The sequence below is a fragment of the Plecotus auritus genome (assembly GCF_963455305.1).
Source record: "Plecotus auritus genome assembly, chromosome: 6".
In the NCBI taxonomy this organism is placed as follows: domain Eukaryota; kingdom Metazoa; phylum Chordata; class Mammalia; order Chiroptera; family Vespertilionidae; genus Plecotus; species Plecotus auritus.
Window position 1 is genome coordinate 17,007,600 of NC_137773.1, and position 27,812 is coordinate 17,035,411.

Below are 27,812 nucleotides of genomic sequence, written 5' to 3' on the forward strand. Positions count from 1 at the left end.
ATAGGAAAGGTTTTTTTCTCCTCTTTTAAAAAATAGCTGTACTATTTTACCCATAAACTCCACACACCCAAAGAACAAAGTGAGCTTAATATTTCACTTAATTCAGCACTACCGGTTTTTAAAGAAACACCTTAGAAGCAAATCAGTGTGCTTTAACCCGACTGCATTCACATTAATGGAATTTTAATCTTCTTTTATAGGCCTTAGCCAAAATCCAAATTGTTGAACAATCCTCAGAGAAGGTGGAATACAGAATGTTGAGGTCAAGTTAGATATCATCAATGTCTTCGTCATCATCACCAATGTCATCAAACTGGATTTCATCGTCATCTCCAGGACCAAATGTATCAGTTTCATTGATTTTGGCATGCTCCGGAAGTTCGCCATATGCCTTCAGACTTCTCGCTTCATCAGCATTGTATTTTAAAATTACATCAGCTTTATTATCCTGGTAGTCTCGTAGACCAACTAATATTATGTCTGAGGTATTTATCCAAACCTTTTTCCTCAATTTCCCTCTGATGTGACACAATCTCTTTACACCATCAAAACACATTGCTTCTAAGCGTCCATTTCCCAACATTTTGATTACCTGAGCATATTCTTGCCCATCTTCTTTGAACACCAATTCTCTTTTTTCGGATTCATTTTCATTCTTACCCCTACGTCTATTTTTACCTCCTTTACCTTTATTCTTGGGCATGGCGGGAGCAGAGGCCTCGCCGCAACTCCGACTCTTACTCGGGGGGCGATAGTGGTGGCGGTGGCAGTTCCTCCTAGATGCGCGAGGCGGGGCGCGCTAGGTGACGCGTGGAGCCCCACGGTACCAAGCGGGTCACGTGCGCGGGCCAGTCCCCCAGAGCTTCATTTTGAATGAAACAGGCCAATGTTAGTTTTACCCTCCTGTGCATAAATCCCTAGAAGCAGTGAAGTTATTAGCTAGACAAGTTGGTTTAGGGCAAGTTTCACAACAGAGCTTGCTAAGTTACCAATAGGTTGAAGTCTGGTAGATGGTTCTGGGGTTTCTAGACCTGTGACAAAGGAAGGGAGGGAGGGCTCTGACTGCTGGGCTCAGCAAAACAGTTCAGTGTCAGAAACTTTCGGGCAAACAACATGCAGATGAGTAAGTTGCATGACAGAGGGATCTTTGAGAATCCCACTTTGTAGCTGGTTTACGGCAATGTGATCATTCGATGTGACCAGTGTGTGCTTGTGGTGGAAACCGCAGAGACGGCAGGCAGCCCACGGAGCCCTGGCTCTAGGAATATAGGATCCCTCTAGCAGTCAGCAGGCCTCCATCCCTTTCCACAGTCCCCTTGGCAGCACTGGCTCTGGGCTCTATGCTCTCATGAATGACAGGGTCAATCAAGCAGCTCATCAAAAACAGTTAGGCTTTCCCACCCACAGGTCTAGGTTCTATGTTTATGCAGTACCCTTAACAGTACAGTCAGGGAGCAGAGAGCAGCAAACCTTCCCGTTCACGCTTTAGATGACTTGTTCTTATTGGTAGGAATGGACAGTCAACATCTTGAAAACACACAGCTTTGGCTCCTTAAATCGACAAGAAGTCTAGCAGGGTAATAAGGGGAGGTTTCCTTTCTGAAAAGAGGTGATGCTGTGTGATGAAGCCCACTAGGAAGTAATCTCTTGTAAAATGAACATGCCCACTCACTCAGCCCCAGTGTCTATTCTCCATATTTTATTTTAAACAAGGATGTCTGACTGGATGTTCAATCCCATTACTTAAATCTGCTTTGCCCAATACAGTAGTCACTTGCCACATGTGGCTATTAAAATCTCATTTTCAATTAATTAAACTTTTTAAAAGAGAAGTTATTTTTTTAGTCATACTAGCCACATTTCAAGTGGCTAATAGCTACATGCGATTAGTGACTATCATGTTGGGCAGAACAGAGATAGAACATTTCCATCATTACTGAAGTTCTATTGGACAGTGCTAACCTAAAGATCAAGTTTAAATACCTGAGCCTGTAATTGACAAAGAATAATCAGAGCTACCATTTATGGGGTGCCCTCCATATGCCAAGAACTTTGCTAGAAATAATTACTCTCTAATACCACCACCAATGATCACAAAATCAAATGCTCATAGGGCCAGACAGGAAGGTAAGTAAAATTGGCTAGGGGCAACACCATGGGAGAGGAAGGGACTGTGGCTAACTGTAGAGTATATGCCTCATCTAACAGGGACGTAAGTCCTCAGTTTGATTGAATTGTTGTCCTTTGAGAATATAGGTCCAGTACTACCAGATCTTCTGAATACAAACAGAATTTGTAAATTCAGATTTTCATATAAAATTTCATTACTTTTCATTGTAAAGCAACAAATACACTGAGTGGCCAGATTATTATCATCTCTGAACGCATAATAATCTGGCCACTCAGTGTTTATCCTATATAATAAAAGGCCAATATGCAAATTGTCCCCTCAACCAGGAGTTCGACCAGCAGGCAGGCCAGCCAACCGTCCATGTTCCCTCCCTCTGGCCAGGCTGGCCGGACCCCACCCATACACACACACACACACACACACACACACACACACGCACACACACATTGAGTGGCCAAATTATTATGCGTTCAGAGAGCATAATAATCTGGCCACTCAGTGTATATCATTTCTTTAAGCACCATACAAACTAAACCTAAACATACCTCAGCTCTGGATTCAGTCCATGATCTGATTCACCCTTGTGCAACTTCTATAAATCCATGGAGGGCCAAGAACCATCTTTTAGTTATTAATCTCTCCAAATACATAACTAATACTGCCACTAACTCATCAAACAATAAACACAAACTACAACCACGGTCAATTCTACTTCTAATTGTTCGAGGCCTCTCCCAGAACCACACAGCAATCCCCAGCTAGCCTTCCTCTGCCATGCGGGAGATTTTCTGTGAGCTGTTTGGGAGACCAGATCCCTGCTCCTGAAGGATTTCTGTTGTCATCATGTAAGACAGCATAGATAGTGACTTTTTAAGGAAACTGTTTTGAATGTGAGCAGCATCTCGAAATCAACCTTGCCCAACCTTCAGCAATGCATGAGTCCCGCTTTGTGCTTTTCAGAAAAGTAATGCTTATATTTCTCTCCACGACTGAGGCTGCCACTGCTAATGTAGTTGAGTGAACTTTTATTCTGGAGAGCCTTATCGTCCTGAGCCAGTTTCCTCTCCTCCCTGACACATTCAGTGACGCTGCACTCCAGTGTTTGTTAGAGCACAGATGTTTCTGTGGTGATGATTGTTGATGTCACCAGCACCGGAATGTGTATCATCAAATTTATCCAGAGAGTTGCAAAGAAGAGTGGGAATTCCATTTCCATTTGAACTTCATGAGGACTAACTCAGCTTCCTCAACAAGTAATTTGAGGAAGTTTGGGCTGTTCAATCTGGACATTAAAGAGCAAACACTCACACTTGCCTGTTTGTGATTCATTTTACTATTGGATTTAATACATTGGAACTGCTGAGATAACATTCCCCTCATCCATCACCCCACACATAATGTCCCTGAAATCTTCTATCTCAGGCCTAACACATAGTAGGTGCTCATATTATGGGCTTATTTGCTGTGCACCTCTGGGAAAGTTACCTAACTTCTCTTTAGTCTCAGTTTCTTACAATGGTGCCTATAGCAGATGTGTGCAAACATGATAAGGGCTCAGTGAGTGTGTATTATCATTATTATTAGTACTACTACTATTACCCAGAGCTATGTGGTTAGATAGACCATGGGTCCTGTCCCAGGTCCAAGACTGATTAATTTTGTGACTTTGGATGGATAAGTTACCGACCCTCTCTAAAGCCCAGTTTTCTCATCTGTAAAATGGGGATAATAATTATCATAGGTCCTTAGATTTGTAAGCATTTGATAAGATTATGTAAGTAAAGTGATCACCATAGTGCTGGCACATAATAAACGCTCCATAAATGTTAGTTGATATTAGTACAAAAATAATAGCAATAATAATAATAATAATAATAATAATAATAATACATATTACTACCTGGCCTGATCACCATTAAGGTGGGTGGCAAAGTATGAGCACTGTTTCTCCTTTGTCACTAATGCTGTTGGTAGTGTCATATTCAAATAAGGATAACGTGGATCACCTTCTTAGCAATGACCTGTGGCTCACGATATCTAATCTGCCTGCCCCTGAGAGCTTGCTGGCTACCAAGTTCCCAGTGTTGGGATTTCTGGCATTACCTGCTCTGTGGATTACTCAGGGGGCACACTGAATGTCAGTCTTCACTTAGGTCCTTGTTAATTATCTTGACTTCTTGCTGAGTCCTTTCCATCGTGAGGGAAGACAAAAGACATCTTCCCCACTCCTCAAAGAAAAAGGCCTTGCCTGGCCGGCATGGCTCAGTGGTTGAGCATTGACCTATGAACCAAGAGGTCACGGTTTGATTCCCGGTCAGGGTACATGCCTGGTTGCAGGCTTGCTCCCTAGTGTGGGGCGTGCTGCCAATTGATGATTTTCTCTCATCATTGATGTTTCTCTCTCTCTCTCTCCCCCTTCCAATTTGAAATAAATAAAAAATATTTTTAAAAAAGAAAGAAAAAGGCCTGATTTGATGCTTGAAAATCTGGGCCTTTGTGCTCTACTTTGTGACACAATAGGATATTCTTAACTTTAATGTCCTGTTCTTACATCTGTTTTGCTTTCTCAAGTAGGAAAATCAAATAAGAGATAATATTTCACCCTCGGTAATAAATATTGCTACTGCCATTTTTCTATATAATTTGGACCCTTCACCAAAATGCTCTTGCCAATGGGGGCCTGGCTGGAGTTCTCACTGAAACTCTAAGTGTAAAGCTCTGGGTCCCTCATCCTCTGCCATGTGATCTGAAGGTGTGTTTCTATTAGGAGGCTGGAGAGATTTTACAGACAACCTTCTCATGATCCTTGGAATCACAGAGGTCCCTGTAAGCCTAGGCCAACCTAGATTGCACAGGTATCAGGGGTGGACCCCCAGTTCTCCAACATCCTGTGTAACCAAGTGACCTTTTAGTTGTGCAACCCCTGAAATTCACACTTGCCAGCCAACTTACCATGACAAGTGCTTTTGACAGAAAGTAGCTATGTGAACCTGAGCCGGTGCATCCCCTCTCTAGGTGTCTAGGAGATCTACTAGTATTGCATGGCCTCCATACTTGAATGGCTCTTCACTCAGCATGTGCTATGACTCGGCCATTGACCATGGTGGGAGAGAAGAGAGACATTTGGGAGGGTGCATTTCTCTTTGTTGTTTGGTTTATTTCCATTCATCCCATTTTAATTTTGTCGGGGTCAGACAAGTAATTTACATTTCCTAGGTCAAATAACAGCAGACCTTAAAAAAAAGTTACATCTCTACAAGTTAAAAAAAAAAAAAGCCAATAGGTAAACCTCTTTCTAAGCTAATTATGGGAAAAAAAAAACCACAGTGAATTCATAAGCCAAAACCATGTAGAAAAAGAACCCTCAAATGTTAGACTTTCTTCCTATTTTGAACACATGCACTGTTGATGGAATGAGAAGTGATCGGGGGATGGCTTCAAGGCACAGCCAACTCCCTGGTGAGCTTCCAGAGGCTGGCAAGGAAGGGCAAAGTTATAAGCAACTTAGAGCAATCTTGCCCTGGACTGTCTGGCACAGGAGCAGTTCATTTAATTACAAATGAGTTAATCAAGTCCCTGCTTGGTTGGTCCCCCCCCCCCCGCCACACACACACCCCTTCCCATTTCACAACGGCCACAACCAGGGCCTGAGCATCCCATCTGGGTCTGCATGACTTGGCCTTCGGCAGCCAGCCCAGCCTCCTCTCCTGCCATCCTCCTGATGGCTGGAGCAGCAGGAGCCATCTCTATCTCTTTTGGTGCCTTGAATGCACTTAAGCAAAACAGCCTTTGTGTACACTGTTCTCTCTGCCTGGAAATTTGTTTCTGTCCCCTTTGCCTGGTGAAGACTTATTCATCTCTTAGGTTTGGGCATAAATGTGATTTCCTCATAGAAAGGCTTCCCTGACACCTTACTCCACTTGTGGTCCCTCCTTATCCACAACTCTAAGGAGTTAGTTGGAAATTTTGCTTAATGTTTTTCTTCTCTGTTTACATCATAAATTCTGTGGAGACAGTGACTGTATCTGCCTTGGGCTACTGTACCTAGCTTAGTGTCTGGCATGTAGTGGATGCTTAGTATGAATGAACGGAGGAAGGAATGATTTGAAGTTCACTGTGATGACACCTTAATCTTTGACTAAAGATCCAAAGGAAGGGCCAACCTAGATATAGCCAGGGGATTTCTCTGTTCTCCTGAAGTCCTGTCTCTCCAAAGGCATCTCCTGAAATAGGTGTCAGACTAGGGAGGCATGTGTCAATGCTTCAGTTCAGAACACCCCAAAAATGGGCATGCTCAAAGGAGGTCTAAAGATGACCCAACCCAGGTCTCATTAGAAACATACAAAACTGAGGCCACAGAAGCAAAGTGGGCTTCCCAGAGTCACCCAGCTAGTTAATGGCAGAGTCAGGACCAGAATCCAGCTCTCTAGTCAGACAGGTGGATGCTACTTCTAATAGACCCAACTGAGATTCATTGGCTCCTTCTTAGGGCCTCGTTACACAGAGGGGAGAAGAGGAGGCCGCTCTGTTCTGTTGGAAGCTCTATGGTGTCTCCCAAGGAGTAATCTCCAGGCCTGACCCATCTCTCTCCATGTCCATAAAACAGCAAATGTAAGTGCAGCTGGGCACCGGGAGGCAATGGCGCTGGATACCCAGGGGCAAGCAACGGAAGCAAACACTGCTTCTGTCTGGAGCAAAAGGATTAAAGAAGGTCAAATGCTAAAGAGCAAGAATAACACCATATTGTCAGGGACAGCTGGGAGGGGACACTACAGTGGAAAGGTCAGAGCTAACTGGTGGTGGGGCAAATGGGATTCTCTTTCTCTAACGCCGTAATCATAGCAAGGAGAAGGCCCAGTGATTCTGTCACCACTCTCTTCTACAAGTACTTTTAGTTTGACCAAACCCCACTTTTGTTTTGATTCTGTTTACTTTGGGATCCTGGTACAAGTATACTTCACATCTCAATCTGTATAATTACTTTGAAGGGAGATTCAATTCATTCATATCTGATGCCCACAAAAGCTAAATGTCCACCGTTTTCCATTTTTAAAAAGCAGTGGTGTTTTAAAGCATCTCTATTTGAGCCAAGAAACCAAGTAGGACCTCAGTTTTAAAATGTTCATCTTCTAAAGCTCTTGCTTAATCACAGTTCTACTGATTTTTCAAATAAATATGAAGATTATATAAATACACAAAAATAATAAATATCCCTAAATCTGAAGAACAGCAGATTGGGGCCTTAACTTCAGTCTGGGACAGGGCATGGCTTCCTACTCAGACTTCCCCAGTGACTAGGGAAGGTCCTCCAATAGTCCAAAAAAGGGAGGAGAGTGAAGAGAAGACAAAAAGGAGGAAATGAGAAAAAACATGCACATCAAAACAATTTTTTTGAGTCCCCTAAAAAAAATGAGCATTTAAACTGCTTGTCAGAGGGCTTCCTGACAAAGCCACCAGAGTGTCTTCACTGGTATTTGCATATACACTGCCGGTGTGTTTGCCACAGCTGTGAGCACTAATGGTACAGAATTTAGTCATGTCTCCCAGCACCGATGTCAGGATGATGAGCACCAGCTCTTTGCTTTGTTGCATATTAGATCATCCTATTTAATAAAAGCCTAATATGCAAATTGACCGAACAGCTGAATGACTGGCAGAATGACTCATCGCTATGATGTGCACTGACCACCAGGGGGCAAACGCTCATCGCAAGCGCTGCCCCCAACCCACAGGCCCCAGGCCAGCCAAGGCAGGTGTGGTGGGGGGGAGAAGGGGGACCCACAGAGGGAAGTGACTGGTGGCAGCGGTAGGGGGCAGGGCCGGTGAGTGGGTGGTGCCAGGCTGGCCAAGGCGGGTGCCAGCGGGGGCCCCCTGATCACCTCACAGATTGGCCCTGATCCCCAGCCAGGCCTAGGGACACTATCCATGCATGAATTTCATGCACTGGGCCTTTAGTTAGGTAATAAAGTGTTAGCTAATAATAAAGCACTATAGCTTTGTGAGGGCACCGCATTTTGCCATGGGGGTGGAAAATATAAAGAAACTAATGCCACAATTGGCCTTAAACCCAAGTAAACCCAACCTGAAACTCAGGAGAACAAGGGCAATATTAACACTCCCCAAGCCCTTTGAAGATCCCCAGTGCACAATCCCAAGTATTTACCCAAGTGAGGGGAAGACAGGGGAGGCACACAAGCCAGAGCTGCACACAACCGTGGTGGCGACAGTTCAGTGTCTTTGGCCCTATGCCTGCACTTTTTCACAAACTGGAACACTGAGAGCAGTTACGTCCTGAGGCTTCCTCTCTCCCCAACCATACCTCTCCCATAAAGCTATTGCTTAAGGAGGAAAGCTCACCGCCTTAAACTCCCCGTACATCTCCGTATTTATGAATGAGGAAAAAGAGGCTGAAAGCAGTTACCAACAGCTTCAGCAAGCAGGGATTCATTCACCCTCTGTGGATCACACAAGATTCCAGGAAATAAATTTGCCTTTGGCAACTCTCCTACTTGAAATACAGAAATAGTTATATGAGCACAAGGGTGTGAGTGTGTGGGTCACACAGGAGACTGCATGAGTGTGAAGCATGGTCTCTATTTCTCTCATTCGCAGAAAGATTGAGCCACAAAAGGGAACTTTCCTCCAACTGTCTGACATGCAGGATATAAATAGAGATGTGCAGCAGCTCAAAATAATTCAGGTTACCTGTAAAGGAGATGGTGAAAAGCCAAGAATGAGGGAAAACGAAGGCTCCTATAGGTCACCTAAGAGGCAAAAATACTTTTTTTTTTTTTAACACTGTGCAGTAGCTGCTGAAGGTGGGGGTTTGGGAGTGGAGGGGCCAAGGAGCGGGGCGTGGTTCTGTAAGTCTCCAAAAGGGCAATTGCAAATAGGATTTTTCAATGGCCAGATAAAGTATTACCATACCCCAAATCAACGTGAGTTAGCATCATAGGTCCACACCCACACACCGCCAATGAAAGAGCCCATCGTCACCCTTTGCTGAGTAGATATTTATGTAGCTATCAACTTGAAGTGTCCACATGAGTGGGTGGTTATGTGTGGTTGGTTGATTCATTCTACAAAGAAGCAGATTTCCATGGCACTGTTGTTACTAAGAACCTTAAGGAGCTGTCTACCCTTTGAATCTTCTGGAGAGAAGTGAAGTAAGGCTTTGGAGAGCGGGAGGCCCCCTAGCTAAAGGAGATGGGACATCCCCACATCCCAAACGATGATTAACCATTAATAAATAGTGAAATGTCATCATTTCTTTGAATCATATGCTAATAATAACATGGCCAGTTGTGGACTGGTAAACTGAAGCAGGGGAATAAAATGTTGTCTTTAAACCTTAGAATAGCCCTGGCCGGGTGGCTCAGTTGGTTGGAGCATCGTCCCATACACCAAAAGGTTTCGGGTTTGAGTCCCAATAAGGGCACTTACCTAGGTTGCAGATTCTATCCTTAGTCAGGGTGCGAATGAGAGGCTACAGATTGATGTTTCTCTCACATCAATGTTTCTCTCTCTAGCTCTCTTGCTCTCTCTCTCTCTCTCTCTCTCCCTCCCTCCCTCCCTTCCTCTTAGTCTAAAAATCCATAAAAACATATCCTCGGGTAAATACTTTAAAAAATAAAAAATAAAAAACTTAGAATATATCACAACTGAAATATTAATGTATATACCTAGAAGTAAAAATATTTGAGCTGGGAGGAAGCCTAGAGATTCCAAATCATTAGCCCATGGCTATATTCCTCCTAGGTGACTTTCCCCCCTCTTCTCTCTCCAGAGTTTAAAATTTTATAATTAGTTACCAACAATTAAAAATTAGGAGAGTCTTGCCAAAATGGAACATCTGGCCCCACTGGGCGTTCACTCCCCTTGGTGACAACTGCCTGGGGCTGGGGCGGTGGAGCATGTCTCTTGTTCTGCATTCTCCACCCAGCACTTCCCCTGTGTGTGTGACCTGCCCCCAGTCAAGGTACACACACATTTTTCTACCCCCTCCCCCGCCCTGAAGATCATCACCTTTGTTTTGCCAGGAAGGAAACTAAGGATACCAAAAGGTAAGGTGACTGTCCAAGGTCACACCAAGGGTAGAGGTGAAACTACAAATTTAATTTAGGTTCCCTGACTCCAATTGTAAGACTCTTTCCAACACATCATGATGCGAAATAATGTTCCTGACCTCCACAGCAAGAGGCGTCCTTTCTATCTGGTTGTTTTCTGCTCTTTGTGTTGGTTTCTTCAGTGGAAGGACGATTGGCCTGGCATCCTGTGCTCTCTCCCCAGCTTCCCAAGGACAGGAATGGGAGCTGAGTGAGGTCTGCACTTGGAGCACATTTTGAAACTGTGAACCCATGACTGGCACATTTCAAAGTGACAATCAAGTGTGTCCCAGACAGGACAGTAACACCAGTCACAGTCAAAGACAAGACTTCAGCTTTTAAGCCAGAGCTCTCCAAATTGTGCCCACTAGTATTTACTTATCTTTTCCGCCTTCCTTTTACCTAAACATCTCCAGTCATACAATGCCTTACGTGATTCCAAAGGTATTAAGAAGGCAATAATACAACCCTCCGGTGCATAGGACAATGCTCAACCAACTGGCTGGGCTGAATTTTTATTATTTTTTAGCAGATTTATTGAGAGGTAACACAGGACATGCTTTTTGTAAATATCAGCCCTGAAACCATGATTAATTGACTATACCTTACACTTGAATATGCTGGTTGTTATTAGTTATGTGGGCAGACATATCAAGGGCAAATATCAAGTTCATGAAACATGGTTTATAGTGGAACAATCTGGAGTTTAGGGACTTGCGTTCTCATTTGAAATTACCAATCCTGTGCCTTTGGGCAAATCAATCTTCTCAGGTCTCCGTTTTCCTGTTTATAAAATAAAGAGGTTGACTGTGACCTCTTGAGTAACTGCTAGCTCTGTGGTGCTATGAAAGTGCACACACTGAACAAGCTGGAGGTTTACACTGAGTGGCCAGATTATTATGATCTCTGAATGCATAATAATCTGGCCACTCAGTGTATTTGTATCTCAAATGGGTACCAAAAGTATTCTAGATTTTTGCTGGAGATCAACCACCTATTTGCCCTGAGATTTCTATCAGCCAGTGCAAAGTGGAAAACTGATCAGATGCACAATTTATAGTATCTTTGATATCAAATAAATGAGGTACTCAAGAAAAGTACACTGAGTGGCCAGATTATTATGCGTTCAGAGATCATAATAATCTGGCCACTCAGTGTATATTAAATGCATTTGATGGCATAAAGGTGGGTGACAGAGAAATGCAGGAAGGAAAGACAGAAGACCATGGGTTTTGAGAAACTCCAGACTGTGATCTCACTTGCCTTTTGTAAAGAACCCTTGGCTTTTAAGTTTTCCAGACAGAAGTCACTCTCCCAGGGCTGAGACTGTTTGGGTCTGAGATGTTAGCTCAGTGATGGAGAGTGTGGTGGTAATTCAATATTTTCCATCAAATGATGCCTGAAGCCCCTGGGGTGGGTGGGGAGGGGGACACCTTGTATATATGAAATGGAATAGAATATTGAGGTCCCATTAATTTTACCCACAGGAGGGGAGAAAGAGCACTGGTGACAAAACTGTGTCTTCCCTAAGTGGAAGAGTTTAAAAGTTCAGGTCAAAGTCAGAATATTAGCACAAATTCCTCATTTTGTAAATTTTATAAATGAGGAAACTGAAATCCAGCAAGATTATATGGTGTAGGCCAATTTGTGTTAGAGCAGGCTAAGAATTAGGCTTATGATGGAGTGGAAAGGACCCATAAATGTAAGGGTAATGAACATGCCATTCATTGTGGTATTCTCTAGCTCCTGGTCCAGTGCCTGACACATAGTAGGTGCTTCATAAGCAATGGTCACCACTGACCAATGACTGACTTTCTGAATGAATGCATGTGTTTCTAACTTGTGTTCCCTGATAACCAGCTGGACCAACACACGATCCATTTGAAACAGAGGACAACTGGAGGTATCAGAAGGCTTTCTCTACTCACTGAGAGACACTTTTTTTTTCTTTATTGAGTAATACTTTCTGAGTATTGCTTCCTCTTTGTTGATACTATCAGAATGAATATCAGAGCCCTAACAGCAAGTTGGTGGAGCATGACAGAGAACTGGGGTTTCCTTTGATGTAGACTTGGTGGCTTTAATAGAGGAATGATCAGTAGTCTGACGCACTGGTGTGCTAGGCTGGCACTCAGGGAAGTGGTCACTGCTCTCGTGATTGTGGAGTAGAAACTCAGTTGCAGGAAATACCCAGTTCAATTGAAGAATTAAAACGGCACCTCAACAGAGCCACTCTTGGGCTTTTCTTATAACCCATGTTTTCACATCTTTCCTTCGACTGTGTCCTTCTGTGGCTGCTACTACTTACAAGTAAGTCTGGGCATGACATTTGCAATTGGGTTGTGCAAGATAAAGATACAAGGATGGCCTTTGTAATGTTTGCAGTAGCGAATGTTTGGAAGCAACCTAAATGTTCACCAACGGGGAAGTGGAAAAAATAAATTGTCATATATCTATGATGCAAACAGTGAATCTGATTAAACATAATGATATGAAGTGTCTCTAAGTCAATGTTAATTTTTTTTAAAAAAAGAGAGGAACAATGTGTATAGTAGACTTCTTTCTGTCTGTTTATGTTGCAGGGTGTGGCCCTACACAGATGCTTCTTAATGTATAGACTCTGGGAAGGGGAGCTGGGGATAGGAAAGAGCAGAGGGACTAGATTTTTATACTGTTTGTTTTACAGTGTATGTTTTTTTTTTTAAAGAAACCAATTAATTTTAAACCTAAAAAGGGCTATGTATTAGCTTCTTATTCAGGTAAGGGTTTTTATTCATTATGTGCCTGGTACTTAAAAAAAGAGAGAGTGAGAGAGAGAATTGTGTTAGGATAACTGCCCTTCATTGATGAACAACCAACTAGCCCAAATGGCTGAGATGTTTTCCTGGCTGACAATGAATGATTCCTTTTTTTTTTTTTTTTTTTTTTTTTTTACTCTTTCCATCATCCCTGCCCTCCATTGTTCACAGGACTGGGCCACAAGTCTCTCCTAGAACATTGGTTTTCAAAGTGAGGTTCCAACACCAGTCATGTCAGCAATTAAGGGGAACTTGTTAGAAATACAAATTTTTATGCCCTACTCCAGATCTAGTAAGTCAGGAATTCTAGTAGTTGAGCCAGGCATCTGTGTTTTAATCAGACTTCCCAGTGGTTCAGATGCCCCTCAGGTCTGAGAGTCATTGCCTTAGTAGTAGATCCTCCTTTAAGCTGGAGAGCAGCAGTGGTTTCTTTACTCTGCAAGCATTATTTGCACTTTTCCTGAAGTGGACCAATCTCACTCATCACCTGCATCTTGCTCTCCTTTTCTCTTTGTCCAGGGTCTTTGGAGGGGTCACGCACAGCCACAGTGGGTCAGAATGCTTATCTGCCCTGCCACTACTCTCCAACCACCTCTGAGAACCTCGTGCCTGTGTGCTGGGGCAGGGGACCCTGTCCTGTGTTTCAATGTCAGAATATGGTGCTCAGCACGGATGGAAGGGACTTGAGCTATCAGAGTTCCAGCAGATACCAGCTAAAGGGGAATGTCCACAGAGGAGATGTGTCCTTGACCATAGAGAATGTGACGTTAGCCGACAGTGGGACTTATTGCTGCCGTATCCAATTCGCAGGCTTAATGAATGATAAAAAATCAAACCTGAATTTGGACATCAAACCAGGTGAGTGGACTTTGCATGCTTTCTTTATGAATAATCCCCTGCAGATCGTATTAAATATGCTAATTGTTTTCACTTCTGTCCTTCCCAATGACAGTCCTGGTGGTGGGCCCCTAAGATTTAACAGGCCCATAAGCAATGTCCGGCCATGTTTAATTCTTTCATCTATATTGAAACTTATAGATTGGATCTATATAATGGCAAGAAAGGCCTAGATCAATGGTTGGAGCCCTGACTGCTCATCAGATTCACTTGGGAGGCTTTTTAACACGGATAGATATTGAGCCCTACCCACAAACCTGAGAAAAAAGTGTCTTTGGAGGTAGAGTCTGAGCACTGGTAGTTTACAAAGTCTTCCCCAGATGCTTCTCTCCTGCTTGCAGCCAGGATTGAGACCCACTAAACTGTGGGTGTGTGTGCAGGGGTGTATATGCTTGTATGTTTTAAGATTTATAGAACATGTACTTGTGGCTGATGGAGCTGAATTCAACTCCAACTCTGCCTCTTACTAGCTGTGTAATATTGTACCAGTTATTTAAACTGTGTGACCTTCTCCTTTATGAAATATGATATAGCCCATCATATAGGCCATTAGAAGGATTTTAGGAGATGTATTATGAAAAGCATTTAGTGTGCGGCTATTAGTTCTATTATTAACAATTAGACTGTGACAATGATGACTGTAACACAGTTCTTAATATGTGTAATGAACATTTTAAATGTGTGATATACTCTTAAGGAAGGTGTTTAGATTGAAGGTGAGCATGTATTTCTCTTTATTTATTTCTCTTTGGATTCCTTGAATAAGCTCTCTGCTCTCAGGGAAGCCTCCTTCTTACATTGCTTTCTGACACTAGCCAAGGTTACACCTGCTTGGACTCCATGGAGAGCCTTCACTACAGCCTTTCCAAGGATGTTCACCACTGAGGAACATGGCTCAGGTAATTTTACATGGGTGTAGGAGGAAGCCTTTAGTTGATTTCTGAGTTCAGAGGATTTTGAATATGGGGAAAATGAGGAAATGGTTTAAGAACTGACATATAAATGTTTCTGTACACATGGGATAGAATTTCAGGTGAGGGAGGTGCTGGAATAAACCTGTAGTGAGAACTGTAATGAGCCTTGGGCCAGTACCTTTCACTTCTTTGGATCTCAGCTTTCTCTTCTGTCCAGAGAATTAGCTTTTCATGACCCAGTAAAATTCCTGACCCTCACCTAAAAGTATTTCTATCAACATATTTTGCCAAGTAAGAAAAGCAAAATTTCTATCTTAATATTGCTATCACTGCAAAAAAAGTCAGTATTTTAAATTTACATCACCACCAAGTAGGCATTCACTCTATGCCCACACCCATTCCTGAATGGGGAGTTCACTTCCTCATGAGACAGTGCATTTCCTTACAGTTGTCTATACCATAAACAGAAGTCTCCTTCCTTTCAGCTTTTACTTGTTTTTTTCCTTCCCTTGAGGCAACAAAAACAGGGCCAACTCTTGCATCAGGGAATATAGGCACAGCACCCACAATCTCTGGACTTTTAAAATACCAATAAAATATTTAAACAAAGAAAAAAAAAGGCAAAGCCTTCAAATAGGAAAACTAAAAAATTGAAATTAGCCCTGACTGGTTTTGCTCAATGGATAGAGCGTCGGCCTGCAGACTCAAGGGTCCCAGGTTCGATTCCAGTCAAGGGCATGTACCTTGATTGTGGGCACATCCCCAGTGGGAGGTGTGCAGGAGGCAGCTGATCGATGTTTCTCTGTCATCGATGTTTCTAACTCTATCCCTCTCACTTCCTCTCTGTAAAAAATCAATAAAATATATTTAAAAAAATAAATAATTGAAATTAATGATATTGAATTGGGTATCTATAATAAGTGGCATTATGTCAGTTAGTTACTTTCAAGTCAACTTATATGTAGTTATATGTATGCGTTTTCTTTAATATGGAATGCGGATACATTTAATATGTTTGCTAGAAATAGGAGTGGAGCCTTAATAAGAGTTCCAAGAATTCACATTGAATACAGAACAAATGTAATCTCTCTTACACCTGATGGGGGTAGGACTGGGTCATGAGTACTATTAAGTCCTCAGCTCTGGAGGACTTTGAATCTCAGGCTTGCCAATTAATAATTGTGTGAACTTGGGCAAAGTACCTCTCTGAGATTCAGTTTTTTCATCTGAAAAATAATAGTACCTACCTACTGTGGTGAAGATTAAAAGAGATTTTGCATGTAAAGTGCTAAGTACCATGTCTGGCACTTACATGCTAGATGGCAACTATTAAATTTATATAATTAAAAAAATAAAATAAAGTTGTATACTTTTAAGACCATCACATCCCACCCTCACTGCCACCTCTACCACAGCCAAGCCTTGTGTTCCCCAAGAAAACAATTACAACTTTCTTCAACTGTTCCACCATCTCGGTTGAAGACTATGTGAAAATAAGCCACAATGATCTAAAAGAACTCTTTTATCCATCATTTTCACTGTAAAATAAAGTGAAAAGAGAGAGAGAGAAGGAGGGGGGGAGGGAAGAGAGAGAGAGAGAGGGAGGGAGAGAGAGAGAGAGAGAGAGAGAGAGAGAGAGAGAGAGAGAGAGAACAGCAGATAGTTTTACCATTTAGGCCAAGAAAAATAACACAGGGAAGCAGACTTGATTTACAGTAGAAAAATCTTATGTGTGGTTAAGATTCATGCTTACTTAGCAGTTCCACCAATATGGTTTTTATGGTGAGTCCAAGATAATGTTTTTCCTTTCTGTTTTTTTTTTTTAAAAATATGCTTTTATTGATTTCAGAGAGAAGAAGGGAGAGGGAGAGAGGTATAGAAACATCGATGATGAGAATGAATCATTGATCTGTTGCCTCCTGCACACCTCCTATTGGGGATTGAGCCAGAAACCCAGACATGTACCCTGACCGGAAATTGAACTGTGACCTCCTGGTTCATGGGTCCATGCTCAACCACTGAGCCACAATGGCCAGGCTTCTTTCTGGTTTTTATTGTGTGTGTTGTATTTTTAATTATTTATTGATTTTTAGAGAGCAGAGAGAGAGAGACATTGATTCATTGTTCCACCTATTTACGCATTCATTGGTTGATTCTTATATGTGCCTGCAACCTTGGCATATTTGGGCAATGCTCTAACCAACTGAGCTACCCAGCCAGGACTTTTTAAAAATAATAATTTTAGGCTGAGCTTTGCTCATATAATTTTAAAATCATAGTCTGTTAAATCAGGGGTTTCATATGAAAGGATTTAGACCTTTAGGCCAACAGAAAAGTGACTATGACACTTAAGAAGTTTCAGAGTCTCTGATTGAACCAGAAAAATCAGTAGGCATACTTTGTTTTTTCAATTCTGACAGTCTTTAGGATGCAGTTGGTGAGGTCAGGGCCTGTGCCCCTCTTTTTCACTGCTCTGTCCCCTGTATCTGATAGAGCAGATGTGTAGTACATGTTTATTGATTGGGTGGGCAGGTGAATAAATAAACGAAGTTAAGCTGGCAGCTGGGCAATGTGACCCACTTAACAGTAGTGATAATGCCAATGTGAAGGATGCTGAAGGTAGCAGAGTTAAGTGTGTATGCTTATTATTTACAATTGCCCAGATATGGAAGCAACCTAGGTGTCCATGGATAATGATTCTCTCTCCTCATATATGTCCCTATCTCTCTCTCCTTCTCCCTTCCTTTCTTTGAAATCCATAAAAACATATTTAAAAAATAAAAAAGAAAATATTATATTTTATACACACACACACAATAGAATATTACTCAGCCACAAAAAAGAATGGAATCATGCCATTTGCAACAATATGGATGGACATAGATGGTATAAGTGACATAAATCAGATGGAGAAAGACAAATATGTAATTATATGTAGAATCTAAATATAAAAAATATTTTTAAAAGAATGTATAAGTATAGAATCTAAAAAAACAAAACAAATGAACAAACAAAGCAAAAACAGACTCATAGCCACAGAGATCAATCTAATGGTTTCCAGGTTGGGGGAAGGTGAAAAAGGTGAAGGGGAATATAGTCAATAATATTGTGATAAATTTACACAGAGACAAATGACTACTAGACTTACTGTGGTGATTACATTGTAAGGTATATAAATGTCAAATCACTATATTGTACACCTGAAATTAATATAATATTGCATACCAACTATACTTAAGTTTTTTTAAAAAAAGAGCCCAGCCAGTGTGGCTCAGTAGCAGAGTGTCGACCCATGCATCAAGAGGTCACTGGGTCAATTCCCCCTCAGGGCACATGCCTGGGTTGTGGGCCCGATTCCCAGATAGAAGCGTGCAGGAGGCAACCGATTGATGATGTTTCTCATTGATGTTTCTCTCTCTCTCTTCCTCTCCCTTGCTCTCTCTCTAAAATCAATATAGAATCAATAAAAACATTTTTTTAAAAAAAAGAGTATATGCTAAAGCCATGGAGAACTAAATTGGAAGACCATTTCTGTCATTCACTAAGCTGTGTGACCTTGGTTAAGTCACTTCCTAATTCTTGGCTTCCTCATTTGTGTAATGGAGCTAATTGTCTCTACTTTAGGATAGTTGTTTTGAATGCTAAATGAGTTACTTCAAAAGTTTAGCACAATGCCTGCTCATGGTAAATTGTAGCTATAGTTATTTTTATCTTTATGTTTAGGCAACCAAATACCCTGTTTTCCTTTTATTGAGAAAATGCCAAACTTTTTCAAGAAAATTAACTTTCTTTATCTGTTGAAATAGAATTACAATAGAATGCCTACCTGAGTGTTATCAATGTTGTTGGGATTTTGCAGATTCTACTAGGGCCCTGTGGACACAACAAATTACATATTCAACATAGGTCTTCAGGGCAGAAATCTCCATTTTATAGAACATAAGTAGCTGGGTTCATAAGTTAGGAAAAAAATCCTAACGTTGACATATAAGTGTTCAGTAAAATTTGTTAGTCTCCCAATTAATTATTGTAAAAAGTATAGAGTAAATTTCAAATAGGCTTATAAAGATTTTTTAAAAACTCAAATAAAATATATTCTTTTAAAAATATATTTTTATTGATTTTGAGAGGAAGGGAGAGGAAAAGAGAGATAGAAATATCAATGATGAGAGAGAATCATCGATTGGCTGCCTCCTGCACGCCCCACACTGGGAACCGAGCCTGCTACACAGGCATGTGCCTTGACTTCAGAATCGAACCGTCATCTCTTGCTTCATAGGTCAATGCTCAACCAGAGCCACAACAGCTGAGCAAAAGAAAATAATTTTTTTCCTCCAACGAATCTATATTTAGAACTAGACTTAAATATTAAGCAACATGGATAGGGCAGAATAGTTGACTTGGCAAGAAAAATAAAACTCAAGACTTGTCCATTTCCTCAGAAGCACTTTCATGCTTTTACACAGGTCTTTAAGAATCATGTTCATTCTTTCTATCACTGCCCACTGTTGGGTGAAATAGCAAGCAGCAAGCCAATGTCTTTACTGGTACGTAGACCAATGCATTTTAAATGCAAGAGAATTTCTATCTAAAAGGAAAGTTTATTTTAAGCAAGAAAATATTTTTAACTATTCTATTGGTTATTCTTCCTCTTTGTAGCAGAGACACAGACTCTGGAGACCCTCCATGATAAAAATCAAACAGTAAGTAACTTTTGTGTGTGTGTGTGAGCTAACATTGTGTTTAACCCAGAGGAAAGAAAGTGTGGCTTTAGTCTTCCTTCCTGCCCACTCTTTCCTTGGGAAAAATGCCTTAATCCTCCTTAGTTTCAGATTCCTAACTGTTGTAACATGGCCCTGGTGTAAGCATGGAATGCAGTGATGCATGTGAAGGGCCAGGCACATAGTTAGCCCTGGAAAACCAAAAAGAAGAAGCATTAGCATTGTGTCCCTCTTAGAGTTCACGGTTGCACACCACTGTGGGCAAGTCAAAGATCCTCCATCTCCCTAGAACATGTTTTTTCTTGCTTCCATTGCAATCCAATTGAGAAAGATTATTTTTTGTTTGAATTTATTTATTTATGTATGACAAGATACCAGTCAGGAATATTCTAAGCCAGGAATTTATATATCCAACTATAAACAAAAACATGATGATTTTAGTGTCCCACACTTTCTTTGAGTAAAGGAGAAAAACCTCTAGAAAGCAAACTTCTAGCATTGACCTAAAAATTCATTGAGGACTTATCTAGGGGTCCTCATTCATTTAACTCAATCTCATACTTGTGTGTTCATTCACAAATAAGGCTCAACATTTTGTGTTTCTCCCTACTTTGCGATCAAGAACTGCCTTTTAAGTGTGCACCCATAATGCTTGATGCACAATACCTTGCAAATAGCACTCCTGTAGTAAATGTTTGTTGAATAAATGGAAGATTTAATTTCCTTGACTTCTTTGTTTTAAAAGTGTTGTTGGTTTTAAAGGGGGACCATGGACTGAAATTTTATAAGTAGAGGATTTTCTGTGTGACTCTCAGTTATCAAAAAGTCAAATTAATTGCAGCAATATCAATAGCTATTATTGATTAAGCATTTATTATATATCAGACCCTATACCACGCATTTTGTATTTTTTGTCATTTACATTTCCCAGTAACTCTATGAGATGACTTAGCTCTTGAGGACCGAGCTTGGAGTTGAACTCATGACTGTCTGACTTTTAAGTCACAGTCATTCTGCGAAAATCGTGGTTTCACTGCAAGATACAAATTTAGACCATTCTGAAACTTTATGGGAACACGAAGGGATGTGAATGAAGAGGATTCTACTCCAAAGCTTATTTTTGTGGGAGAGGGGAGTCCACTTACTAAGAGCTCTTTTTTTACACAGCACAGAAGGGCACATTTTATTCCTTGTGAACCCCAAAGATTAAGTACTCCATTTCTTTGGGAGTTTTGAGGCTTGTCGAGAAGGGAACAGATCAAGGCTGGTTTCTAGGTCCTTGTATTCCTGTGATGCTATAAAAAGGATGGTCTAGTGCACAAGTCATGAAAATGGCTTAGCATACTACCTATTTCTGGCCATATGCTGCAATTCTGTTTGTGTTTCCATAGCAAATACCCACACTGGCGGATGAGTTACAAGATTCTGGTTACAAGACCACCAGAATAAGTGTCTATATTGGAGCAGGGATCACCGCTGGGCTGGCTCTGGTTCTTATCTTTGGTGCTTTAATTTTCAAATGTAAGTCACTTGATGTTGTATGTCTTTCCCTCTGTTAGGAACTGCTGATATAGGAACGAAAATAAACCTAGATAGAATTATAAGTTTATATTTATACCTAAAGATGATTAGACTGGCTCTGGCCAGTGTTGCTTAATGGTTACAGTGTTGGCCCAGACACTGAAGGAAAGGTCCTAGTTGTGATTCCCAATAAAGAGCTCGTGCCTGGGTTGCAGGTACCATCCCTGGTCCTGGTCGGGGTGCATGCGGGAGGCAACCAATCAGTGTGTCTCTCTCACACTGATGTTTCTCTCTCCCCACCTCCCTCCATCCCTCCCTTCCACTCTTTCTAAAAAAGGCAATGTAAAAAATATCCTCGGGTGAGGATTTTTTTAAAAAAGGAATAGACTGCATAGTAGGTGTAGAGAAACATGTTTTCATTCTTTCTTACAGGTCCTAGAATAAAGTTGAAACCTTGACATGTTTTCAGTTTCAGATACTCACTGTGATCTTTATCAGGAGTTCTCTCTGCCTGGAATGCTCCTTCTGGCTCTTTATTTGGCCGACTCATTCTCCTCTTTCAGAGCTGACCTTCAAGGTCACCTTTTCTGAGAGTGCTTTCCTGACCTTCTCTATTATAAGTTCCAGTGCATTGTTTGTTTCCTTTATATCACAGCACAATGAGAAATTATTATTGTTGTTATTATTATTTTTTTTGAAATCCACCCTCACTAGAACACAAGTTTCACAAACTCAGGGCTCATAATTAACCTTTGTGTCCTTGATGCTTAGCATACTGCCAGACACAAAGTAGGTGTTCCATATGTTTGTCAAATATGAAAAATGGCCCAACCGGCGTGGCTCAGTGGTTGAGCGTCGACCTATAAACCAGGAGAATCACAGTTTGATTCCCAGTCAGAGCACATATCTGGGTTGCAGGCTTGATTCTCAGTAGGGGCATGCAGGAGGCAGCCGATCAATGATTCTCTCTCATCATTGATGTTTCTATCTCTCTCTCCCTTCCTCTCTGAAATCAATTAAAAAAAAAGAAAAATAATATGAAAAATGCATCTTTATTACTTTCAAGCATAGTTCATGTAATAAACCAAGACACACATTAGTAGTTTGATTTAATTCAATTTAAGGGAGACTAGATTTCCTTAAATAATCCTTGCCTCATATGAGCCCATTTTTTAAAAAAATTTATGAAAGCAATTTTAATTGACTTTTCTTCACCTTTTTACCCAGGGTATTCTCATAGGAAAGAGAAGTTACAGAATTCCAGGTAAGAATAAGGGATGAGGTAAAAGAAGGTGGGAATCTTGGAGTTTTCTACACCAATATGGCTTTGATCTTTGCTTTTAGAAGTCCTGCCCTGGGACTCTGGGATCTAATCTTATATTTCCTTTTTGCTTTAGGATTTATGAAATGTAAACATGCTCCTCTGTTACTTCCTGATCTCTCTAGCTTTCTTAGTCCTAAAGTTGAGGTGTAACAGTCATCTCCCCATGATAGGAAGTGCATATTTCTTTCTATTTTAATCAGTCTTTTTAGTTGACTGACCCTTCAATTGATGGATTACCTACTGCATCCAGGCTCTGGTTGGGCACTGTGCCCCATAACTAAACAAGAAAGCAAGAATCTACTCTCAGGGCTTTTATAGCCCAGTTCAGGTGTTCTTAACTTTGATAACCCCTTAGAAGCACTTACACAATCTGTTGTCATCCCCAGAGCAAATAAACCAGATTCTTTACAGATAAAGTCTAAGCATGGATATTTTTGTAAAGCTTCCCAAGTGATTCTAATGTGCAAATAGGGTTGAGAACGACTGGTCCTTTATATTACAGTCTTAGTGTCCATTCCTGACTATCTGCACATAGGTCCGTACACACATATGCATACACCCCAATTCCAAATATATATAGCATACATAACTTTTACTTCATTTTAGCAACATTTGATACATTGGTAGAATGCAGTATGTATCAAGAAAAAAAGACTCTGTCCATTGAATACTATCTAAACCAGGGGTGGGCAAACTTTTTGACTCGAGGGCCACAATGGGTTCTTAAACTGGACCGGAGGGCTGGAACAAAAGCATGGATGGAGTGTTTGTGTGAACTAATATAAATTCAAAGTAAACATCATTACATAAAAGGGTACGGTCTTTCGGCTCCGCGGGCCGGATAGAATAGCCAAATGGGCCGGATCCGGCCCGCAGGCTGTAGTTTGCCCACGGCTGATCTAAACCAATAATAATTTTAGACTAAGTAGAGACAATATATTCATGAAAACAAAATAGTCTACAGTAAATAGTCAGAAGCAAAAAAAAAGGTCAAGTAAAATATGTATCAATGGTTTTAGATTATCTGTGTCACTATTCTTTCATTGAGCTGAAACCTGAAATGTGATAACATTCATAGTGACATTTACATGCATTAATTCATTATTTGTCACACCATTTGGTTAACGGTCATCTCTACCTATAAAGGTAAACTCCATAGAAAATAAGGAACTTGTCTGCCACATTAACAACTGTATCCCCTAGCACAGCACCTGATACTTAGTAGGAACTAAGTATTCAATATTTTATTATGAATGAATAAATGCTCCTTATAGCAGCCTGGTCAGATAGAGTACTAATTATTCCCATTTTACAGATGAGGATCCCGAGACAAAGTTTTCTAATATGTAACCTTCATGGGATGTGTGTTTTATTCACTGTTGTGTCTCTTGATGCATGAAACAGTGTGTAACACACTAAATAGTTCCTGAGCAAATGAAATAACAAAACTCAAGATTACATGTCTGGTTTAGTGACAGGGATAGAATTCAAACTCAAATCTGATTGGATACATAACATATTTATTTCTTTTTTGTTTTTTGAAATTGTTCCAGCCCACAGAACAATTGAACTGATGGTACAAGGAATAGTAGAATCCTTCACCAAGATGTGTAATTTAACATTTTAATATGTTTGCCTTATCTGTTTTTTATACACATGTGTGTTTTTTCTGAACCATTTTCAGGACATTTCAAACATCTTGACACTTCACTAAACTTCAATGTGTATCTCCTCTGAAAAAGGATATTCTCTTAGATCACACAATGCCATTGTTTTTTGTTTCCAACAATGCCATTTTTTTTTTAAAGGAATCCACTTTTTTTATTTTATTGATTTTTTTACAGAGAGGAAGGGAGCGGGATAGAGAGTTAGAAACATCAATGAGAGAGAAACATCGATCAGCTGCCTCCTGCACACCCCAAACTGGGGATGTGCCCGCAACCAAGGTACATGCCCTTAATCGGAATCGAACCTGGGACCTTCAGTCCACAAGCCGACGCTCTATCCACCGAGCCAAACCAGTTTCGGCCCAACAATGCCATTTTTATACCTAAGGAAATGAAGAGTAATTCAAATTGTCTTAACGTTCTTCAAATTATTCTATTTTATGGTTTCTCCCCCAGTCAGGACCCAATCAAGCATCATGTACTGCATTTGGTCGGCATCTCTTCAGCAAAGCCTATTCTCTCTCTCTCTCTCTCTCTCTCTCTCTCTCTCTCTCTCTCTCTCTCTTTTATATCTCCTGGGAAATGCTTACCTGAACTGCGACATTTTATTTCCACAGCCTCATCACTTTGGCCAACCTCCCTCCTCCCTCAGGGTTAGAAAATACAGTAGCAGTGGGGATGCGCTCAAGGGAAAACATCTATACAATTGAGGAGAACCTATATGAACTGGAGGACCCGTCTGCGGATTACTGCTATGTCATTAGTGGGCAGCATTCCTGACAACCTCTGGGTCCTCACCCTTCTGTGCCATCAGACCCAGCTTCATTTGTGAGCTTGTATTGTCTTCTTTGAAAGCTATCAGATGTGTCAGCTGATTGACTTTAAGGTTCTGCCTGCGGCTACCCAGCATTCTTTATCCAGTTTTGAAGATAAGCTCACAAAAGGATTGAACCATGATCTACCCAGTACTCAGACTTGTTACTACCTTACCTCTGCATTCCAGCCAACTGGTTAGTCAACTCAGAGACTGCTAATAAGGGCATTAGAACTCAAATGAGCTTCTCTGTGAAGTAGGAATTCTTAATGTGGGGTCTCCTGAATTCCCATGTGTCCAAGACGCTCCAGAAACTGGGGAAAATTACGTGCTGAGATGTATGCATGCCTTTTTTGGTACAGAAAGTCTAAAGGGGCCACCGATTTCAAAGAGAAGGGTGACTCATAAAAGGTGAAGAAACTACAGGAGTAGACTAGATGGCCTTGAAGGTTTCCTTTGAGTCTCAACATTTAAGCTTCTTTGAATGAAGACTCTCCTACAGATACCAACTTACACTCTCCTTCTCCAGCGAAGAAGCAGGCCCAGCAAGCCGTGGTGTGGCAGGAGCTCCTGGGGAAAAAGGAAGCGCACTTGCATGTGTTACCAAGTTCTGCTTGGGGAGAACTCAAAGGGAAACGTCTCTGACCAACTTCTCCATTCAAGGAGAGAACCGGGGCCATGTTTTTCACAGAAGAAGAAGCAGTGACTGGGATGCCTATTCCATTTCCTGGTGGAAGGAAGACGAAGGGCTGCAGCAATCTGTACTAGTCAGCCTCAGATCCCTTGGTGGAAAGACAGTGGTCCCTAAGCTTCCTTTCCAAGGTTGTGGAGACTAGCTCTGCCTTCCTTATTTGTTGCCTCTGCTCTCACACATACTATAAATTTATTAGATATCGTTGGAGTGAAAACATTAAATACACAGAAAGGTAGCTTTCTGGAAAGCCCTTCCATTGGGGCGCTCAGACAGCTTTGCCACCTCACTTCTTGGAGAACACACAGATCCTAAGCTCCACCTGTGCTCTTATGTAGGCAAAAGCGGCTGTTTTCAGACAGTGACAATATGCACCTGTCACTGTCTGAAAACTGCCCCTCCCCAGGTGATTACTAAATTGCTGCTGTGCTGTATGCCACAGATGTTAGTCACCTGGAGGGAAACAACTTCAGAAGACTCTTAGACTAGATCAGTGGTTCCCCCCTACAGAAATCTTTAAACAAGGGTATGTATACCTGATGATAATTGAAATGATGTTTGCAAAACCTTTTTTCATTGATAGGGGAATAGTTGATTATTGTGGTCCATCAGCACAGTGGTGCAGGTAGGAAGAATTAGGTGGTTTCATCGTTGAGCTGTTTTGCTAATTTAACGAATTTTAATCAGTGCTTACTATGTGCCAGGTAATCTGATGCTGAGACCAGCAAGAGAGACCAAATAGACGCATCCCTGACCCCATGGAACTTCTAGTCTGACAGGCAGGAGAATTCGTTCTATACATTCACTGTTAACATTTATTGGTATCTATTTTGCCAGGCTCTGTTTCCTAGGAATACAACAGTGATGAAACCCTTAATCTGACAAAGTTTATGTTACTTGTCAGAGGGAAATGCTATATTGCTAAATCAAAAGAAAAAAAAAACGTTCTAGAACAGTATATATAATTGATGAATTTTTTTACTTTAAAAAAATCTGGAAGAATATATCTAAATTAATATGGTTACCCCACAGGGGAAATGGTTAAGAGATAGACTCAGCCTGGCTGGTGTTGCTCAGTGGTTAAGCATCGACCTATAAACCAGGAAATCATGGTTCGATTCCCTGTTGGGGCACATGCCTGGGTTGCAAGCTGGATCCCCAGTGCTGGGTGTGCGGGAGGCGGCTAATCAATGATTCCCTCTCATCACTGGTGTTTCTATCTCTCTCTCCCTCTCCCTTCCTTTCTGAAATCAATAAAAATATATATTTTTTTAAAAAGAGATAGACTTTCACTTTTTTAAACATGCTTCTGTGTTCGATGATCTCCATTTTCTCTTGTAATAGAATGATATTTAAGCATTGTAGCAGTGATTTCCTGTCTGCCCTCCACTTCATAGGAAGAAATGAAGACTGGGCCAGGTTAACGTAAAGAGCAAGTCCTGCAGTGAGTGTGGCAGTGAGCTAGGGCTGGAACCTTGGTTTTCAGAGTAGGATCCACTTTCCATCAGTTATTTGGAATGGGACAGATGGCAGAAAGGGGAACAAAAAGCTACTACAAGTGTAATGGAGATGACAAATGGTAACTTAATTAAAAAGTGTAGTAAGATTGAATAAGTGGTTTGTTTATTGAAGTGCCTTGGAGTGTCTCTCCCCTCGCACCTCCCACCCCCCACCCCCGCCCCCAGAGCTCTGCCTAAGATACTCATAGGCTATGAAAAGAGGGACTCTGTCATCTATTTGGGCTGCAAAAGTAAGGTCTTACTATGTTTTATCTATTACTTTTTCTTGATTTGGAATTCCAGAAGCAGAAATTCCAAGTGGTCCCTTGTTTTATTGCACTTTGCTTTATGGTGCTTCACAGGTGGTGAGTTTGTTTTTTACAAATTAAAGGCAGGGCCCTACACTAGCAAAAAGATTCTCACTTGCTTTATTGTGGGTGGCCTGGAACAAACCCACAATATCTCTAAGGTGTGCCTGCAATTGATTTAGATGTATCTTTCTAGAGGCTTGGTGATATGTGAATGTAGCTTTAGTCAATTTAAGTTGCTTTCTTTTCCTTCTGTCTGGGATAAAGAAAAGGATATTTGTAATTAGACTGCAAAATATACATTACATGAATGTAAAAGAATTCCACTTTTGTAAGAACACAATTTGGGGGCTTGCTTTTTTTCTTTTTTTTTTTTTTTGGTGTTTTTCATTAGTTAAAACATTTTACATACCTTGTATAAG

General features: G+C 41.1%; 2 protein-coding genes across 2 annotated transcripts; one reads left to right on the forward strand and one right to left on the reverse strand.

Moving 5' to 3' along the window:
• Nucleotides 1–204: 204 nt before the first annotated feature.
• Nucleotides 205–739, reverse strand: LOC308252436 (eukaryotic translation initiation factor 1A, X-chromosomal). Its single transcript, XM_080677083.1, has one exon. It carries the CDS (start codon nucleotides 701–703, stop codon nucleotides 269–271), a length of 435 nt encoding a protein of 144 aa, XP_080533209.1. The 5' UTR covers nucleotides 704–739; the 3' UTR covers nucleotides 205–268.
• An 11,676-nt stretch (nucleotides 740–12,415) lies between these two features.
• HAVCR2 (hepatitis A virus cellular receptor 2) lies at nucleotides 12,416–26,511 on the forward strand. Its single transcript, XM_080677077.1, has 7 exons — nucleotides 12,416–12,546; nucleotides 13,554–13,892; nucleotides 14,747–14,830; nucleotides 19,505–19,548; nucleotides 20,958–21,087; nucleotides 22,315–22,351; nucleotides 24,696–26,511. The coding sequence occupies exons 1-7, from the start codon at nucleotides 12,492–12,494 to the stop codon at nucleotides 24,856–24,858; spliced, it is 852 nt and encodes a 283-aa protein (XP_080533203.1). The 5' UTR covers nucleotides 12,416–12,491; the 3' UTR covers nucleotides 24,859–26,511.
• Nucleotides 26,512–27,812: the final 1,301 nt, after the last annotated feature.

What these genes read in the sequence shown, in the direction of transcription:
- HAVCR2 (XM_080677077.1), top strand. Translation starts at nt 12,492, where the DNA reads ATGTTTTCACATCTTTCCTTCGACTGTGTCCTTCTGTGGCTGCTACTA. An exon ending in CACTGAGGAACATGGCTCAG is followed by an intron (nt 14,831 to 19,504) that starts GTAATTTTACAT and finishes TCCTCTTTGTAG; the next exon opens with CAGAGACACAGACTCTGGAG. An exon ending in TCCATGATAAAAATCAAACA is followed by an intron (nt 19,549 to 20,957) that starts GTAAGTAACTTT and finishes GTGTTTCCATAG; the next exon opens with CAAATACCCACACTGGCGGA.
- LOC308252436 (XM_080677083.1), bottom strand. Translation starts at nt 703, where the DNA reads ATGCCCAAGAATAAAGGTAAAGGAGGTAAAAATAGACGTAGGGGTAAG.